This window comes from Pteropus medius, unplaced genomic scaffold (assembly GCF_902729225.1).
Source record: "Pteropus medius unplaced genomic scaffold, Ma_sr-lr_union100, whole genome shotgun sequence".
Taxonomy (NCBI): domain Eukaryota; kingdom Metazoa; phylum Chordata; class Mammalia; order Chiroptera; family Pteropodidae; genus Pteropus; species Pteropus medius.
In genome coordinates this window covers 3461289-3480280 of record NW_024344436.1, presented here as the reverse complement: position 1 = coordinate 3480280, position 18992 = coordinate 3461289, and the positions used below count along the sequence as shown (strand labels likewise).

At 39.6% G+C, this 18992-nt stretch overlaps 1 protein-coding gene across 1 annotated transcript; it reads left to right on the top strand.

The window, feature by feature from the left end:
• The first annotated feature begins 9310 nt into the window (after positions 1–9310).
• Positions 9311–10561, top strand: PATE2 (prostate and testis expressed 2). The gene is made up of 3 exons (XM_039872918.1): positions 9311–9320; positions 9944–10072; positions 10425–10561. The coding sequence occupies exons 1-3, from the start codon at positions 9311–9313 to the stop codon at positions 10559–10561; spliced, it is 276 nt and encodes a 91-aa protein (XP_039728852.1).
• Positions 10562–18992: the final 8431 nt, after the last annotated feature.

Sequence of the window (18992 nt, the reverse complement as noted above, 5' to 3'; positions counted from 1 at the left end):
AAACCAATTTCGCATACTCAGACTCGACCTCTCTCCAGCAGCTGGGCAGCCCTCGGGAACCCCACCTCCTCTCCCAGCTGGTCCCACTTACTTGCCGCACTGATGTGTAGGCGCAACCCTGAGAAGCAGGTGGCAGCAGGCATGCATCCATTGACATCCCTCAGCTGGCGCAGGTGCACTGGCCGCTGAGCCCAGAAGCTGCCGTTACCCACAGGCCGCTGAGGTTTAAAACCCAGAGAACTGGGTTCCTGGCTGGAAATACGCCCCTCCCTTTGGGGCATACTATCTTATCTCTTTACCTCTTATATTCCATAGGGCTGCAGCCTTCCCTAGTGTGGCCCGTCTCCTTCTAAAATGTTCTTTCAATAAATTTTACTTTTTCTCAATGTCACTGACCTATAATTCTTTACTGCATTGGTGGGGAAGAACCAAGGAACAACATACAACGCCACCATCCTCCTCCCCCATGCCACTGGGGTAACACCGGATTTCACAACACTCCAGTGGTGACATTACCACTGGTGACCAGAAGAATTTTGCCTAACACAGAGGAATTGCTCAATAAATAACTTAAAAGATGAATAAGAGTTTAAAGAAACATAGCAGAGTGAGAGACGTCCCCAGATCTCTCCCCTTGAAACAACAATAAGCTGAACATCTAAAACTCAACAAAAAACACCCAAACTGCATACCAGCACGTCTCAGTATGGGATCTGTCCATAAGAGCTACAACAGGTCAGAGCCCCGGGTGTCAGGCGGTGGACTGGGAGAAATAAAGAAGCTGCCTCTCGCAGCTGCGGGAGCTACCTGTAGGAGGAGGGGAGAGGTGAAGGTGCAGTGGCTTCCCTGAATAGCCCTGCCTGGGAGAGTTGTGAGCTCTACAAGGCCAGTGGCAGAGCCCAGTCATCAGAGCAGAAGGAAGAGAAGCAGGATGGCAGAAAAACAACAGTTGATTTTTACCGGCCTCGAATGCAAAACCGAGGCTGAGCCGCAGCCCCCAATTCCCAATCCAGAGGGCAACTCCCCCCATACCCTCCGAGACCAATCACCGCAGAGCCCAGTGGAATCTGAGCAAACACTACTGAAATTGTTGCTAACAATGACAGGGACTGAGACTGAGGGTAGCGAGCATGATTAAATATCTACAAGAAAATAAAGAGACATTATTAAGGCTTTATATAAAGCAGGGATCCAACAGGCTTAGACGCTTTCCACTGGAAACCAAAAGAAAAGCGCCTTCATTGCAGCAGGCTAAAGAGAGACCTTTATATAATAAATACTTCTTTCTGGAAAAACAGTAGAATACACTTCCATTAATGCCCAGGCAGAGAAATAGTCCATTAAACACACCATGAACAACCAATGTGACTAGGCATCTCAGAAAGAAAGAAAAATCTCCAGAAAATAAGCTTAGAGATATGCAACTTAAAAGACAGAGAATTCAGGATGGTACTTCTGAAAAAGACTCAGTGAGTTCTGAAATGAGTCATATCAACAATTTCAGGGAGTGAAAAAACAACTAGATGAGCAGAATGAGTTCTTTAGCAAGGAGATTGAAACCCTCAATAAGAACCAAATAGAACTTCTGGAGATGAAGCACACACTAAAAGAGATGAGAAATGAAATAGCAAGCTTGGGAAGTAGAGTCGACCAAATGGAGGAAAGGATCAGTTATATCAAAGACAGAAATCTAGAAATAAATCAGAAGGAAGAAACGAGAAACCAAAGAATGAAAAATAATGAAAGAGAAATACACGAACTAGCTGATACGATCAGAAAAGGAAACATAAGAATAATGGGCATTATTGAAGGCGAGGAAAAGGAGCAGGGACTAGAAAGCATTTTCAGAAAATAGTTGACGAGAATTTCCCAAATCTACGGAATTCCAAGCTGGAACTTGGAATTCAAAAAGTCAACAGAACACCCAATTATCTCAACCCAAAAAGGCCTTAATCAAGACACATTATATTAAAATTATCAAAAATCAACGACAAAGACAGAATTCTTAGGGCAGCCAGGGAGAAGAAAACGGTAACTTATAAAGGAAAACACATTAGATTATCGTTGAACTTCTCAGCAAAAACCTTACAAACCAGAAAGGAGAGGAATCAAATATTTAAACTATTAAGTGAGAGGAACTACCAACCTGGAATAATAAAGGAATATTATTATTCCTGGAATAAAGGAGAGCTAAGCTCTCCTTTAGATATGAAAGAGAAATAAAGACCTTTTCAGACATACAAAAATTGAGGGAATTCTCCACAATGAGGCCCGCATAACAGGAAATACTGCAAAGGATCAGCTCATTTAAAACAAAATAACAACAACAAAAAAAAATACACAATTAGGAGTAAGGCGACTAGCAGGCAAATAGAAGCAGAGAAGTGCAACCCTTTTTAAGAACAGGGCATTATAAACTTAAACAATAAGGAGATATTTGCTATAGCAAGATAGTAATGAACGTTCAGCAAACATAGGGACAAACTGAGATAACAATGACTGAAAAGGGGAGAATTCAAAGATCCAAATTTGCAAAGGGGAATAGAAATAAGGCACGCGCAGAAGAAAATGGGCTACTATATATGTAACTATCTTCTACGGGTACATAACGGTAACCACATGCAAATGATTCAGAACTGAAGAACATAAAACAAGAAGGACCAGAGGGAAAACCCAACCAAAATAAAAAACAGACACAAAAGGACAAGGAATCAATGGAAACACTGAACTATAAAAAGCAAAAGATAATATGGCTATAAAAAGACCTCGTATTTTAATAATCACCCTAAATGTAAATGGACTGAACTCACCACTAAAAAGGCACAGAGTTGCAGATTGGATCAAAAAACAAAACCCAACCTTATGCTGCCTCCAGGAGACACATCTCAGCTCCAAAAATAAATATAGACTCAAAGTGAAAGGGTGGAAAATGATATTTCAAGAAAATGGCATTCAGAGAAAAGCGGGAGTAGTGGTACTAATATCAAATGATATAGACTTCAAAATAAAAAAGATAAAGAAAGATACTGAGGGACATTTTATAATGATAAAGGTTATCATGCACCAAGAAGACATAACAGTTATTAAAATCTATGCTCCCAATTAGGGAGCCATGAAATATGTAAAGCAATTACTAACAGAACTAAAAGGAGAAACAGACCAAAACACTATCATAGTAGGGGACCTAAATACCCCACTGTCGGATATGGACAGATCATCCACACAGAAAATAAATAAGGAAATAACAATCTTAAATGACACATTAGACCAACTGGATACTATGGACAGCTGCTTATACATTCTTTTCTAGACCACATGGTACATTCTCAAAGATTGACCGCATACTGGGACACAGAGATAGCTTAAACAAATATAAGAGCGTTGAAATCATACCAACCATATTCTCTGATGATAATGCTTTGAAACTAGAGATCAACTGCAAAAAGAAAGCAGGAAGAACCACAAACACAGGGAGATTAAACAACATGCTACTGAAGAATAACTGGGTCAGAGAAGAATTAAAATGAGAGATCAAGAGATGCATAGAAATGAATGATAATGATAATACAACAAATCAGAACTTTTGGGATATGGCAAAAGCAGTCATAAGAGGAAAGTTCATATCATTACAGCCTACCTCCAAAAAAAGAACGAGTCCAAAGAAACAATCTAATGCTTCATCTTAAAAACTAGGAAAGGAAGAACAAATGAAGTCTAAAGTCAGCAGAAAGAAAGAAATAATCAAAATTAGAGCAGAAATAAATGAAATTGAAAGTAAAAGAAAAACAATAGAAAAAATAAGTGCAACAAAGAGCTGGTTCTTTGAAAAGGTTAATAAAATTGGCAAACCCCTGGCTAGACTCACTAAAAAAAAAAAAAGAGAAAGGACACAAATAAACAAAATCAGGGATGCAAGAGGAAATTATGACTGACATCAGAAATACAAAGGATCATACGAGAATACTATGAAAAATTATATAACACCAAATTTAATAACCTAGAAGAAATGGACCAGTACTTAGAAAAATACAGTCTTCCTAGACTACATCAAGATTTGGAAAATCTAAATAGACCAATCAGCAATATGGAAATTAAAACAATCATCAAAAATCCACCAAAAAGTAAAAGTCCAGGACCAGATGGCTTCACCAGTGAATTCTACCAAACATTCAAAGATTTAATACCTATTCTCTTCAAACTCTTTCAAATAATCAAAGAGAAGGCAATATTTCCCAACTCATTTTATGAGACCAATATCACCCTGATACCAAAACCTGGTAAAGATAACACACAAAAAAGAAAACTACGGACCACTGTCTCTCATGAACACAGATGCAAAAATCCTGAATAAGATACTAGCGAATCAAATGCAGCAACATATTAAAAAGATTATACACCACCATCAAGTGGGCTTCATCCCAGGGACACAGGAATGGTTCAACATATGCAAATCGATTAATGTGATACACAACATAAACAAATTAAAAAGTAAGAATCGTATGATCTTATCAATAGATGCAGAAAAAGCCTTTGACAAGATACAGCATCCACATAACAAAATCGGAATAGGAGGAAAGTCCCTTAACATAATTAAGGCCATCTATGACAAACCCTCAGCTAACATTATACTTAATGGTGAAAAACTAAAAACCTTCTCTCTAAGATCAGGAACAAGGCAAGGCTGTCCACTATCGCCACTGTTATTCAATATAACATTGGAGGTCCTAGTGAGTGGAATCAGACAAGAGAAAGATATAAAAAGTATCCAAATGTAAAACAAATAAGTTAAACTGTCATTATCTGCGGATGACATGATTCACTGTATAGAAAACCCTAAAGACTCCACAAGAGCACTACTGGAAACAATAAGCAAATACAGTAAAGTTTCTGGATACAAAATTAATGTTAAAAACTCCACAGCATTCTTATACTGTCATAACAAAATGTCAGAAAAAGAAGTGGAAAAAATAATTCCTTTTGCAATTGCAACAAAAAGAATAAAATACCTAGGAAGAAATTTAATGAAACATGTGAAGGACCTGTGTAATGAAAACTACAAGACCCTATTAAAATAAATCTAAGAAGATACAAAGAAATGGAAAGATATTCCATGTTCTTGGAAGAATCAACATAGTTAAATGATCATATTACCTAAAGCATTATACAGATTTAATGCAATTCCCATCAAAATCCCATTGGCATTATTTAAAGAAATAGAATAAAAAATCATCAGATTTATATGTAAGCACAAAAAATCCCAAATTGCCAAAGCCATCCTGAGGAAAAAAAAAATGAGGCTGGAGGTATCACTCTGCCCAACTTCAAATTACACTACAAAGTGACAGTAATCAAAACGGCATGATATTGCCAGCAAAACAGAAATATGGACCAGTGAAACAGAAATAAGAGTATGGAAGTAAACCCATATTTATAAAGGCAAATAATTTTTGACAAAAAAGCCAAAAACGTACAGTAGAGAAAGGAAAGCCTCTTCAATAAATGGTGCTGGAAAAAGTGGAAAGCCACCTGCAAAAGAATGAAACTAGACTGCTGTCTATCACCACACACCAAAATAAACTCAAAATGAATTAAGGACCTGAATACAAGATCTGAAACAATAAAATGCATAAAAGAAAACATAAGAACGAAACTCAAGGACCTTGGACTTACAGAGGATTTTATGAATTTGAACTCAAAAGCAAGGGAAGTAAAAGCAAAAATAAATGAATAGGACCACATCAAACCAAAAAGCTTCTGCTCAGCAAAAGAAATCATCAACACGATAAAGAGATAACCATCTCAATGGGAAAATATATTTGCAAGCATCACCTCTGATAAGGGCCTAATATCCAAAATATACAAAGAACTCATACAACTCAATAACAACAAATAAACTCAAACGATCCAATCAAAAAATGGGCAAAGGACCTGAACAGACACTTCTCCATAGCGGACATACAAATGGCCAACCAATATGTGAAAAGATACTCAACATCGCTAGCAATTAGGGAAATACAAATCAAAACCACAATGAGATACTATTTCACACCTGTTAGAATAGCTATAATCAACAGGACAAGTAATAACAATAGTTGGAAAGGATGCGGAGAAAAAGGAACCCTCATACACTGCTGGTGGGACTGCAAATTGGTACAGCCACTATAGAAAACAGTATGGAGGTTCCTCAAAAAACTAAGAATTGATCCTCCATATGATCCAGCAATCCCTCTACTGGATTTTTACCCCAGAGACTTGAAAACCCATATCCGAAAAGATATTTGCACACCAATGTTCATAGCAGCATTATTGTCAGTGACCAGGACATGGAAGCAACTGAAGTGTCCTATGATAGACCATTGACTAAAGAAACTGTGGCAGATATATACAATGGAATATTACTCAGCCATAAGAATAGATAAAATACTGTCATTTGCGAAATAATGGATGTACCTAGAGATAATCATGCTAAGCAAAATAAGCCAGTCAGAAAAAGTTGAAAATTGCATGATATCGTTTATATGTGGAATATAAACCTAAAAGCAACAAATGAACAGGAAAGAGACTCATGGGCATGGACTATAACTAGTGGTTACCACAGTGTAGAGGGGAGGGGCGGGATGAGGGAGGTAGATGGGGTAAAAGAAAGAAATCTAACTATGGACATTGAACACACAATGCAATATATATATATATGCCTTACTGTTGAATTGTATAGCTGAAACTTACTGGATTTCATTAACCAATGTCACCATAAAAAAATTAAAATTTTAAAAAATTTTAAAAATTAAAAATAATAGGCATAAAATAAAAAGAAAAAAGTAAAGGAGAGAAAAGGATGGAGCATTGATGTTGCCATTTTCTAGAGATTCGTCAGGAAATACTTTTCAGAGGGATGACATTCGTGTGAGCAAGGGTAATTTGGTTGGAAATGAGATTGGAGAGTTGGCTGTTGCTCAGAGAAGACTTTACCGCTTATAGGAGGAGCTTTGGATTTCCTCTTCCATGTAATGAAAAATCATTGGAGGTTTTGAGCAGGAGTGTGGCATCTGTGACCTGTAAAAGGGTTCTCTGACTACTTTTTGGTGAACAGACTATAAAGCAGCAGCAGTAGAAGACATGAGGCCAAAAAAAAAATGAAGCTATTGCTTGGTCTAGGCAAGAGATGATGATGGATTGGATTATATTAGTGGCATTGGAGAAAGAGAAAAATAAACCCTTGTGAGAAGTTAGCAGGCAGAAAGGATAGGACTTGCCATGAGATTCTCTTTGAGGATCGGGCACAGGGATTGATAAAGAATAATTTCCAGGTTTATTAAGATCCTAAACACTGACGTAGGAGCAGGTTTAGTGAATAAGGAAGATTACAGTTTCATTTTGAGACATCAGAGATTGTAGTACTTGTGAGCCTTCTAAAGTGGAATGGGTATTTGTAGACATGAGTCTGGAACTCAAAATAGAGGTCTGAGGTAGAGATAAAAAAAAAAAAATGGGCGTCATCAGCATATGGATCATACCTTGAGCTCTGAGAATGGGATCCAATTCTCACCCATCTCAGTGAACCAAAACTCGATTAGATCCTAGATGCTCACCCACCCAAGTCAAATTAGACAGTTTGTTCTGAATCTGACTGTCAGTCTTCAGAGTCCATTCTAGAAGAGACTGTTATTAATCTTTTCATCTTTTCCAGCACCCGAAGCCAAATGGAAATAAGGCTTGGTGAAAGTTAACCCCTGACAGGATTCTCCTGATACCATCGTAATTGCCAGACTCTTGCCCCTTGAATACCAAAACCACAGCAATAGCTTACCCTACTGTCTCTTTAGTCAGTTGCCCTTTCCTACATGTGGCTCCCTGTGGCTAAATTTTCTGATGCCTCCCTAGCAAAAATATCCAGGCTTCCCCTGAAATTCTAGGCACTGCACAGGGAGTGAGAGCTTGATATTTTCCAGGGTCTTAATAAATATGAGCTTTCTCCTTTCACAAGCTTTAAAATAATCCCCATACCAATCCTATGATATGAAAATTATTCTCAACATAAGTAACTCATCCAAAATCACTTAGTTGGCAAGCAGGAGAGCCAGGATTCAAACCACTCTGTGTAGCAAACATAAGTTTGAGATAAAGGGACGTGTCTCCTCTAGAGTTCAATATTGGTGCAGAAGAGGGAATATTTTAATATCATTCCTGAGCCTGGCAAAAATGATTATTTTCACTGATATCTTGTGAGTGCACAATAGTGAGGAAGAAGTTTCATTCTACATCCTTGAGATTAGTAATCTCAGCAGCAAGACCAGTGCATCGTCCCCTGGAGCTCCTTTCTTTACCCTTATGCCATCGCCTCCAACAAGATGCATCTCTGTGCCTTATTTTCTTGCTCATCCACATGCAACCACATGACCACTCTCATCACAGTGTGTCAGGTTGTTTGACATCTCTGTACTTTGACATATGTGTTCCTTTGAGTGCCTGTCCCTACTCCTTTAACTAACACATTTCTTGCCTGAAAAGTCCTGCCCAACCACTCCCTTTTAGGTAAGCTTTCCCTGGTTAGGCAGTCAAATTGGAATGTTTCTCATCTCAGCCCTCATAGCCAGCTGTTCTTGATGTACTTGTGGTCTCTAAAACTAGACTCCAAACTCTGTGAGGCCACTAATTTGTGTCCTGCTTTTCTTGGGATTTTCTTTTCCTATGATATTGGCATCTGGTATGTGTTTAGTAATTATTTAATTACAAAAGGAAACCATCTGAAGGTAAACTAGATAAATTTCACCTCTGCTAGTCTTTTTCCTGAAACTTCCATCCTTATAGCACAGAAAGGGCACTCCAATGCTTCCCTCACATTCAGACTACACCCAGAATTCTGAGCTTATATACTGGTGCCTCAGTCTAGGTGAGACAAAGAAAAATCTGATACTATTCTGAGGAGAGTGAGTAGGTTAATGAAGAGAGCTGAAAGGAACTAGGGTGTCCAAATCCAGTCTCAATATACCTGAAACATTAAAGTGTGAGAGAGAAATTTGACTTCACTGCATAGCTCAAGGCTTAGCTCTGCAACAAGGAATATATGTATATATCGGCTCATCATTGAATAGAATTTTAAAATAGATGCCTTAGGGGTAGTGAGACCCAGTTAATGGTTTTGTTCTGGGAACACCGAGGTACTGTCTGTTCCTGAAATTTTATGATTATATAATTTAGATGAATAACTCAAGGAGAGGAGCTCAACTGGCACATTCCTCAGGGAACTGCACGTGAAATAAGTCCCAGGATGTTTGTTCTGTTTCTGGTGGGCATAGTCTCTCTGGTCAACATGAATAATGGTAAGTGCAGAGAGGGAGTTGGTTTTCAGTTAAGAGATGAACAGATGCTGGAGGAGGGAAAATTTACAAAATTGGCTTCGGGACTTTGGCAGATATATGTGAGATGATGACAGGAAGACTTTTCTTCTTTTCATAGGTGACCTTCAGAGATATCACACAGGTACGACTGTGGCTACTCTAAAGTCCTTAGTAAATGGGTAATTTGTGACATGTTTAGAAATAAACCTCCCCTCCATCTTCGGAGGGGCTATAATCCATTCTTATTATAGAATCCTAGGAGTTTTATCTTCTCCCAGACCAATTTAGTCCATTTCTTGGAGTAAAGAGGCTAAAATCCCCTTTGGTTCTCCCTTTTCCTCATGACTGGACAAAATCATCTAGATTTAGACAAGGGGTTCATTACTTGGGGTCCATAGATAAATTTTACAGGATCTGACCTTTTGAAATCAAATGCAACATTTGATTATGTCTGTATGTTATCTTTTACAGATTATCAAAGGAGTGGGAGGCCTAAGAAAGGTTAGGAGCCACCAGGCAATGGTTAGTTTCTGGGGGGAAGCCCCCAGTCCTGGTAAACATTCCCCAGAGCATATTCTTTAAACACCCCTTTCTGTGTCTGGCAGAGGCTTTAAGAATATGTTACAAATGTTCAAAATTTCATCTTGGGACATGCTACGATGTAATGAGTTTCTGCATCCCAAAATACCATCAGTCCTGTGCTGTTGAGAACATCTACGTCCTTACAAACAGAGGTACTATGGAGGTCAGAGTGGCTAAATATAACTACCTCCTTCCCTTAGAGACTGTTCTTTGCCTTCAAAGTGTGTGGGTGAGTGGGATCAGTAAAGATGGGGTGGTCCTATAGAAGGGAGGGCAAAAGTCGACTTTTCCTTAACATAATATCGAGTGAAGATGAAGCTGATGTCCCTTATTGGTTAGGAAATGAAATCCATTCCCTGGGTCAGTAATTAGTAGACTCAGCCTTGGTAGCTTATCTGGACCTAAAGAAAGGTTAGCGAGGCTCTGAAGAGAGGCTGTTCCTAGGAATTTGGTAGGAGGAAACATAATCATTTTAGTTGTATTCTCACTATTTCACCTCCTCAGGGAAAAGTATGTACCATTATTCAAAACTGTCATGTATGACCAAATGTGAAGACATCAACATCTTGGCTTCCGAAAAGAGGACAGAGATAATCTGTTGTGACAAAGATCACTTTTGCAACATCCCTATGGGTACCTAGTTCTGCATCTCTCCTGGATTTTGGGTCGTTCTTCAGCTCACCATCCCCTTTCTCCAAAACCTGTATTTTGCTTTCTTCTTCTAACCAATAGTGGAGAGTGAGAAAGCCAGCTGGTAGTGAAAAGAGTAGCAGTCATAAAATGTAAAATAAAATAAAATAAAATGATAAAATAGAAAACTAGAGAAGACTTTTAAAATTATTAAAAAAAAAAAAGAAGCAGCAGCAGCAGCAGCAGTGAAGGGTAGTTGAGTCTCATTAATAATGAAGCACCAAACTGAAGTTTTGCAAATCTCTTTCTCACATCTGTAAGGGGGTTTTGGTTTCCTTATGATGCTAATGCTATGAATAGGGTTGGATTCAGAAATGGCTACTTATTATCTCTTATATGGAAATGAACACTTGGGTCAAAATAATCTCAAGCTAGTACTGAGAATGCTGTGACCATAGTTCAGCCTCATCTATCCCCAGTCCTCTGGGTTAGGATTCTTTGGATTGGCCCTGACACCTTCTGGCACTCTCCTTTTTTTGAATTCTGGAGTTAGAAGAGGACTAACTCCAGCGTCCCAATTAACTGTCAGCATGAGCCACATTTTTCTCTGGTAAAGCTCTTTGGGGAGTGAGAGAGTGTTGTGCTAGAAAGCCTGCGTGGGCATAGGGACAAAGCATTAAGGAAAATTTTAAGGGCACTTCAGTTTGTGGAAACTAAGATTTGAGACACAATTCGGTGTGGATGGAGTTATGATGGCCCTGGCTAGCCAGGTTGCCAGGTAGCACATAATTGAACTAGGCAACTGAATTGGGAATGGAGATCTTGTACAAGGATGGCCAGTCAGTTTCTTCTCATAAGAATGAAGGAAAAGATGTTAATAATGAAGCAGGTGGCATGGTAGTTGAAGATTATAGAATATATAGAGATGCCATGAGACAGTGTTCAAGTTACAGTGTCCTATCTAAGATGAAGTTATGAATAAAGAGAAGGCATGTGATAATGGAAGGTATAAGAGTGGTAGGAAGAGAAACAGGCAGACACTGAGTGAAATAAACAGGCAGAGAGAAAATGAGTAGCATTGGTGATGCAAGAGCACAGCACATCTATGGCCAAGGTGGTGAAGCTTCCTGGAAACAGAACAGCCCTGGCATTTTTCTGCATGTGAGACTGACTGCAGTTTCTGGTTCTGGATTTCCATGAGTTTCTTTCTCCCTTGTTATGCCACGTGAAATTCTTATAATAAACCAATTACCCCCTCTGCTTGAGCGATTTGGTATACTCTGTCTGTGTCTTTGTGTTTGAGAATATAATCATTTCTAAGACATTCTCGATTGGAACTTTAAGGAGCCAGGATGAAGAAAGATATGAAGACAACTTTTTCAAAATAGACAAGCAGATTGGAAAAGCCAGTGTAACATGGATATTCCGATTAGGGAAACAGCATATTGTATATGGGCTCTCTTACCCATTAAATCATGGGGACAAGAGATCTCAGTCCAGAAAAAATAAAAAATAAAAGAGATGCTTGATTTGCCTTGGGTTTCAAAATAAACTTTTAAAATATCTATGAATCAATGTTTAGACAAAGCTTGGCTCTGTTGAACAAGAAGAGGTTTCTAATTATAAAATCTTGCCTTAATGTTACAATAGCAAACATTGGCATTCTCAGCATCAAAGCATTGAATTTTACTTTACGTTAGCCGTAAGAAGAGATGAAATACTGCCATTTGCAACAACATGGATGGACCTTGAAATAATCATACTAAGTGAAATAAGCCAGACAGAAAAAGTTGAAAATCACATGATATCACTTATATGTGGGATATATACCTAAAAGCAACAAATGAACAGGACAAACAAACAGAGACTCATGGACATGGAAAATGGACTAGTGGTTACCAGAGGGTAGGGGGGAGGAAGGAGGAGGGAGGTAAACGAGGGGGAAAAATTTAAATAATTTCTTCAAATAAATAAATAAATAAATAAATAAATAAATAAATAAATAAATAAATAAAATGAATTTTACTTTATGTGGTGGATGATTTTGATTGGATTTTGGTGCCCTGCCCAAATCCTCTTTGCTAATTAGTACATGTGCCACCTAGCTGTATTGAGTGTTGGCTGATGACAGCTCACAGCTATTTACTTCTCTGGAGATTTGCCCTCTGCTAAATGGGAGCTGCCTTACCCAGATGCTAAGCTTCCCACATGAGCATAGACCACAGCCAACAATGGCTGACTCCTAACATCATGGTGAGACTAAGTCTGTGGTGCATTTGTTCTTTAGAACTTTTCCATGGGATCCGACTAACACCAATCTCCAGCTGAGGCCATGTTCTTGTTAACATTTTCCCCCTTACCTCTTTTACTTCCTTTATTCTTCCTCTGTATCTTAAGCTGAGAAGATAAAGTGGTTTCCACTATCATTGGGCATAGAGTTTAGAAAATGAAGTTACATTTTGGCACCTCTGAACGATATTGTGTTTAGTGTGTGCACGAACTCTTCATGAACAAGGAGGATCTTATTTGGCTTCCTTACACCCTAGATAAAATTGCTCTTATGTTGGGGAGAATTTTCTTTTGATGTACTCCATCTTGGGATATTCTCAGCTTCTTTTTCCAACTTGAACAAATAAACAGAATAAGACCCAGGTGAAAATTTCCTTACCCACATGATAGCACACCGAGTAGCAATCCTCCAATATGTGTATGCTCTTCTTTCCTAGAGAATTGATTTTCTTCATATATTTTTTTGAAAACAGTAATTTGACTACTAATCTAAGTGTTAAGTTGGAGTTGAATGGTACATAATTCATACAACCTTACACATCAAACCAAAATAAATTTCACATGTATTAAAGGTTTAAATGCAATAAATAAACAAAAACTTACATTTTAATTAAAATATTAAAATATTAAAACATTGTCATGACTATCATTGTTTGACCTCATAGTGTGTGGGAGGCACATTTTAAGTACTTTCCATGTATGATATCATTTAATCTTCACAAGTTTCTATGAAGCAGCAATTATTAAAACACAATTTAATAGGTGGGAACCTTGAGGAACAGATTGGTTGCACAGATGCTAACTGTGTAACTTGACAAGTATCACACAGTTTTCCAGTTGTTACTGCTACATAAGAAAATTATTGTGTTCACTAACACTGTGGGTCTGGAGTTCAGAAAGTAGCTAGTGTGAATGGCTTGTCTCTGCTTGATGATGTCTGGGATTCTCTAGCAGCTTCAATAATTTGTTTATTTCCTGTTCTCTTCATTTTATTCCTTCTTCATCCTCTTTTCTTGCACAATTATGACGAGGAACTGTGAGGACCTCTGGAATTCCATGGCCCTTGTAGGAGGGCACGCTGAACATAAAGATAATCCTGGGTGACTCAGCAAAGTTACGCAGTTTGAGGACTGGGCAAAAAGTTGAATTATTTATTCATGCACGCCACACTCCTCCGGTGAACACTGTGCATGCATGATCTTTGTCTTCTGGAGGAAGTGAAAGGGAGCTCTCAAGCATGATAGCTCTGTTTTCAGTGTGAGATGCAGTCAGATTCTTAGCCTGGGGGTGCATGGGGGTTCTTGGCCCTTCCTCACCACTCCTCTAGCCCCCTCCCCATTGCTTTCTGGGCTGGCTGATCCTCATGCACTCATTCATTTGTTCTATCCTTCTTTGTTTAATTGGAAATATTTGCAGCATCCCTGTCCTGACCAAGCACTGTGCCAAGTGCTCTGGCTTACTGGTGATCTTGACTGTCCAGGTCTCCGTCATGAATGGGGTGTCTAGATGGAGAAGGAGAGAGAGGAAAGAGAGACTGCCCAACCAGAAAACCCTGAAACATTATCTCTAGCACTCAATCTGCACATTGGGATTTTGCTCCAGGATCTTTCTCCTTCCCTTGACTGGACCTCCAAGCATAAATACTTGGGTAAAAAGTCTGGGCTATTTTTAGTAAACATTTGAGTAAAATCAGGACACCATAGGCTGGTAATGTCAGAGATACTGGAATTGAAGTATTCCTCTGAACACAAGAAAAATTTTTTTTAAATCAGAAAAAAAATCACTTGCTTTTTTAGAGGTCCAGAGAGTAAGAGTAATGTAGCAGGAATAGTTTCATATCTTTTATTATAAGCTAGTTCCTTATGGTGCTTTGTTACTTTTTTGTTTGGTTAGTTTTTGCTATATATTTGATGTGCTTTATGATGTATGCTATAGCCTAATGAAGTTATGCATGATAGCAGGGTAGATACTGGTTTAGATAAAATACTAAAGAAATGTTTGCTATTGTGACTACCCTCACCGTTGTCAACACTAATCCAGTGTTGAGAAGGCTTTGGTCCTAACTGTGAACACAAACATGAGGGGTGAGGGGAAGAGAAGCAAAAGGCCCAGACTGCACCTACAATGAAAGCATCCTGGGCCCAAGGCAGGGTGTCAGCCCAGCTTGTGACCTGGCTGGGGCCGTAGAACTGGGTGGAAGTGGTCATAGGGGTGCTGGATCCAGAAAATTTTAGCACAGTCCTGTCCCCATTCAAGCCCCAGTTCTTGGGCCTGGGGCAGTGGGATGTCTGGAGAGTAGAGGGTCTGACTCTCGAGAGGCCCAGCTGATCTGGTCAAGCATCATGTCCCCACTCATCAGGAGGCAGCCTCCACGGAACAGGAGGGGGCACCTGGGACATCTTCTGTCCTCAGAAGTATCAGGGGGGGGGTTGGCTCTTTGGGAACATTTCCTGGCCTCAGTGGCAGTGAAACACCCACTGGCAAGCCTGTAAAAGGAAACTTCTGCCCACAGCTCAGCAGCAGCGTGGTCCAGATCTCTAGCCTTCTGTCATCCACATGCTAGAGCAGCCTGTGTTAGCCCTTCCTAGGTGCTCTGCTCCCCTGCTCCAGCTTCCTCTGCATCTCCCTGCCATCCCAGACTGAGATGGACAAGCTCCTGGTCCTGCTGCTGAGAGTCTTCCCTTTTGTGTTCTTCCATGGAGTGGGTGAGGACCTAGGTCAGCTGGGCAGGGATGAGGACATAGAGGGAGTGGGAACAGTCCAGGGATGAAGATTTGACCAGTTTGGGAGAGAACAAGGTCAAGAATGAAGTTCTGGGATGATCCGACCAGCAAGGGTTTGGGGTCTCTCTCTGCTGTCCCACCCTGACTACTACCAGGGAAAGGATTCAGGTTCCTTCCCAAGTTCAGAGTGGGGTCAGTCACTCCCATGGGGCAGATTGAAGCTGGGGGCCCTTCTCATTTAGGGCTTTGAGGCTGGCTGGGGTGGTCCTAAGAGGCAGAGCCAACAGTTACTCAAGACTTTTTATATAAAGAAGCAGCCTAGGGGCAGGGCTCTAGCAGAAACAGGTCACTGAGGGTTTATCTTGAAACCAATATTTCTGTGGCAAATACACTGTTGTCACTTAAATATGTTTAGACTTTCAAAGACTTTTGGGTTTCGTTGTCGTAGGAGATTTATGGGACTGCATCCCCACCTTGGAGCCAGCACAGTTGTATCCCATGATATTCTAACAGATTTCTAGCCTCAGACGGCTGTATGGAGATGTTCTCAATGTATTCTGCATAAAGGCACCATAGCGAAGGGAAGAATTTTCTTTTTTTTTAATGGAATCAAGAACTATGTCAAAGGCCCAGATTCTTAAAGAATCTAGGGACATAATCTGATGGGAACATTTTCCAGGCATTAAGTGTATTGGAGGAGGAATATAGAGTCATGCTTTTCCTTTGAAGTCCTAGGCCTTATCAGTGTCCTAGCCTACCTTGGTCTCAGCCCATGCAATCTGGGGATCAGCCTTCCTGTCTGTTTTCCACAGCTCCAGCCACATTATGTATGGTCTGCAACAATCTGAAGAGTGGTCATTGTTTGCGGGACAAGGGCAATTGCACTATACAGCAAGGCCCTGGATGCAGAAGCAGAGACTTCTTCATTTTCACTGAGAAAGGTAATGCTATTGAGCCAGGCTCTTCTGTCTTGAGCAGGCCACTGACTTCAGACACTGTGCAGGAGCTCCCCAGTCTCATGGAGACCTTGCTAGGAGGTGGATATGTCCGTAGTCTGGAGACCAGGCTTAGAGTGGTTGGAGAAGATACTTCTACTTGAGCTCCAAGCATTGTCCTCTGACACTGAGTATAAATCCTTTCTCTTCCAGATAAATGGCGCTACAACCACACTCAATTGGACTGCGAAGAATATTGCTCGCCTTCAAATTTCTATTATGGGGCCCTGAAGATTTCAACCTTTTGTTGTAAGGGCAAGATTTTTGTAACAGATACCAAGGAAAAGGAAAGGACTATAAGATTCAGTAACTGCTATGTCTTTTCAGTGGTGGGGTCACTCACCCTGTCCTGTCCCTGGCACCTCTGGTCCTGTCTCCTTCCACATGTCCCTCCTATCTCCTCCACGTTTCCTTCTTCTCCTTTCTCCTGGCCACTGGCTCCTTCCCCGTGACACCAAATACTCTCAGTTCACCCTTGTGTCAGGTCTCTGCTTCCTGCACACCTGCAAATCACCATCAGCCCTCCTCACCTTGCATGTCCTGGTTCCTCACGATCACCACATTCCTCTGGCTGAGTGGCTGCCTGCTTTCTAATTCCACCAAGTCAGAAGCGACTGGAATGTGCCCAGGAAGTAAATGGGTTCCATTTTATATATCAAGAGTTTGAGGGGTCAGTAGAAAGTTCAAGAAAATGTGTCCAACTGGCAGATGAATAGAGAGGCTTCCAAGTCCAAGAAGGTCCTAAGACTTGAGGAAAATGATGGAATCATCAGCTTTAGATGCTATGTACATACTAAGAATCTCCTGAAAGCTTACATTATGAGACTAGAAGAAAGTGGTTGTCCAATGTGAAGAGAAGTGGATGAATCATAAACACTAGAGATCATGAAAATAAAAAGTGAGTTAAAGCCTCTCTCCAAAAAGATTCATGGGTGAAAGTCCTGAAGTAGATGGGGAACGAGGATGGAAGGGTGACCGTATCTGTTTTCTGTGAAAAGTTCCAGGTTATTGACAGCACAGTTTCAATGCAGAAGTGGTATAGAAGCCACAACACAGTGGGTTGAGGAATGAATGGACTATGGCTGGAGGAAGTAGTGAGTACAGGCAACTCTTTCAAGATGTTTGGGAAGAATTGAGAAAGTGGAAATATCTTTTGTAAGAATAGTGAGTTTAATGTATGGTAAGGCAAAGGAAGTTTTATGTCTTTTCATTAGTGTAAAATACCTCTCTTATTATGACTGCAGGAATGTCTGTCACCATCTTATTTTTCTCAAAGTATATTTTAAAACTTTTATGACCACTTTTATATGTATTTTTCCTGTTCTTTTGACCTCTCTTTCTTTTTTGCTTTATAATGCACTTCTTCTGTCCTTATTTCTTTCTTTCATCCTGTTCCCTAATCAGGCCTGACCTACAAACGGAGACTATTATTATCATGTTAAATTACTTATTCAGTATAATCTTACATTTCTCATTTATAAATTAAAATAAAATAAGAGGAATATTTTCTTTCTCTCATAGAGACTAACAACAAATTTATTTTGTGTGATTTTTATTTAGTTAATTTTTTTGAACTGATGAGAATATTTTTAAAATATCTACTTTTATTTTCAAAATGTCAAATGTAAATATTTTTTCATGAATTTCCCTCCCGACCCTAAAATTGAGGTGAGATAGGTATAAGGGAAGGCAAGTTTGATTAGCCATTGTGGGGCACGGTCTAAGCCAGAGCCTTGTCATTAAACTCTAAAACATCAGAAACAACCCTATCAGCATCAATAGTGATCACTCGCCTCAAATATTCCAGGCTACATTAAGCTTGTCTAGGTAGATTTTTCTGTATTAAAGAGAACCACGGATGGGCCAGTGAGGGGCCTTTTTTATTTTAAAAACTGCCTTATTAGCCATATTCTCATGAGCAATGTAAATGTGAAAAGAGGGAAAAGTTGCTTACGGTGGAGTCACCTGACAAACAGTACGTCATCAAGGTGATCAAGGTCTACACCGATAGCAATAACGCAGATTGATAGTACATACCTCAGATAGGATGTGATAGAATGGCACTTTACCTCTGTGGTCCTCCTCCTCCTGTATCCATAACCCTAGTCTAACCATGAGAAACACATCTGGTAAACCCAAAACAAGGAACATTCTGCAAAATATCTGTACAGTAATCTTCAAATTATCAACATCATAAAAAATGGAAATTCTGAGAAACTGTTGTAATCTAGAGGAGCTAAGGAGACATAATGAGCAAAAGAAATGCAATATCTTGGAAGAGAAAAAAGACATTTGGTACAAAGAAAAGGAATCTGAATATAACACAGAGTTTACTTAATAATAATGAACCAATATTTTCTCATTAGTTGTGACAAAAGTATTGACGTACTATAACCTGTTAGCAGTAGGGAAAACTGGGTGAGAAACTGTAATGT

Bases quoted from the DNA above. Each gene is read 5' to 3' on its own strand.
- PATE2 (XM_039872918.1), top strand. The intron at 10,073-10,424 runs GTACTATGGAGG...TCACCTCCTCAG, and splicing joins CTACGTCCTTACAAACAGAG to GGAAAAGTATGTACCATTAT.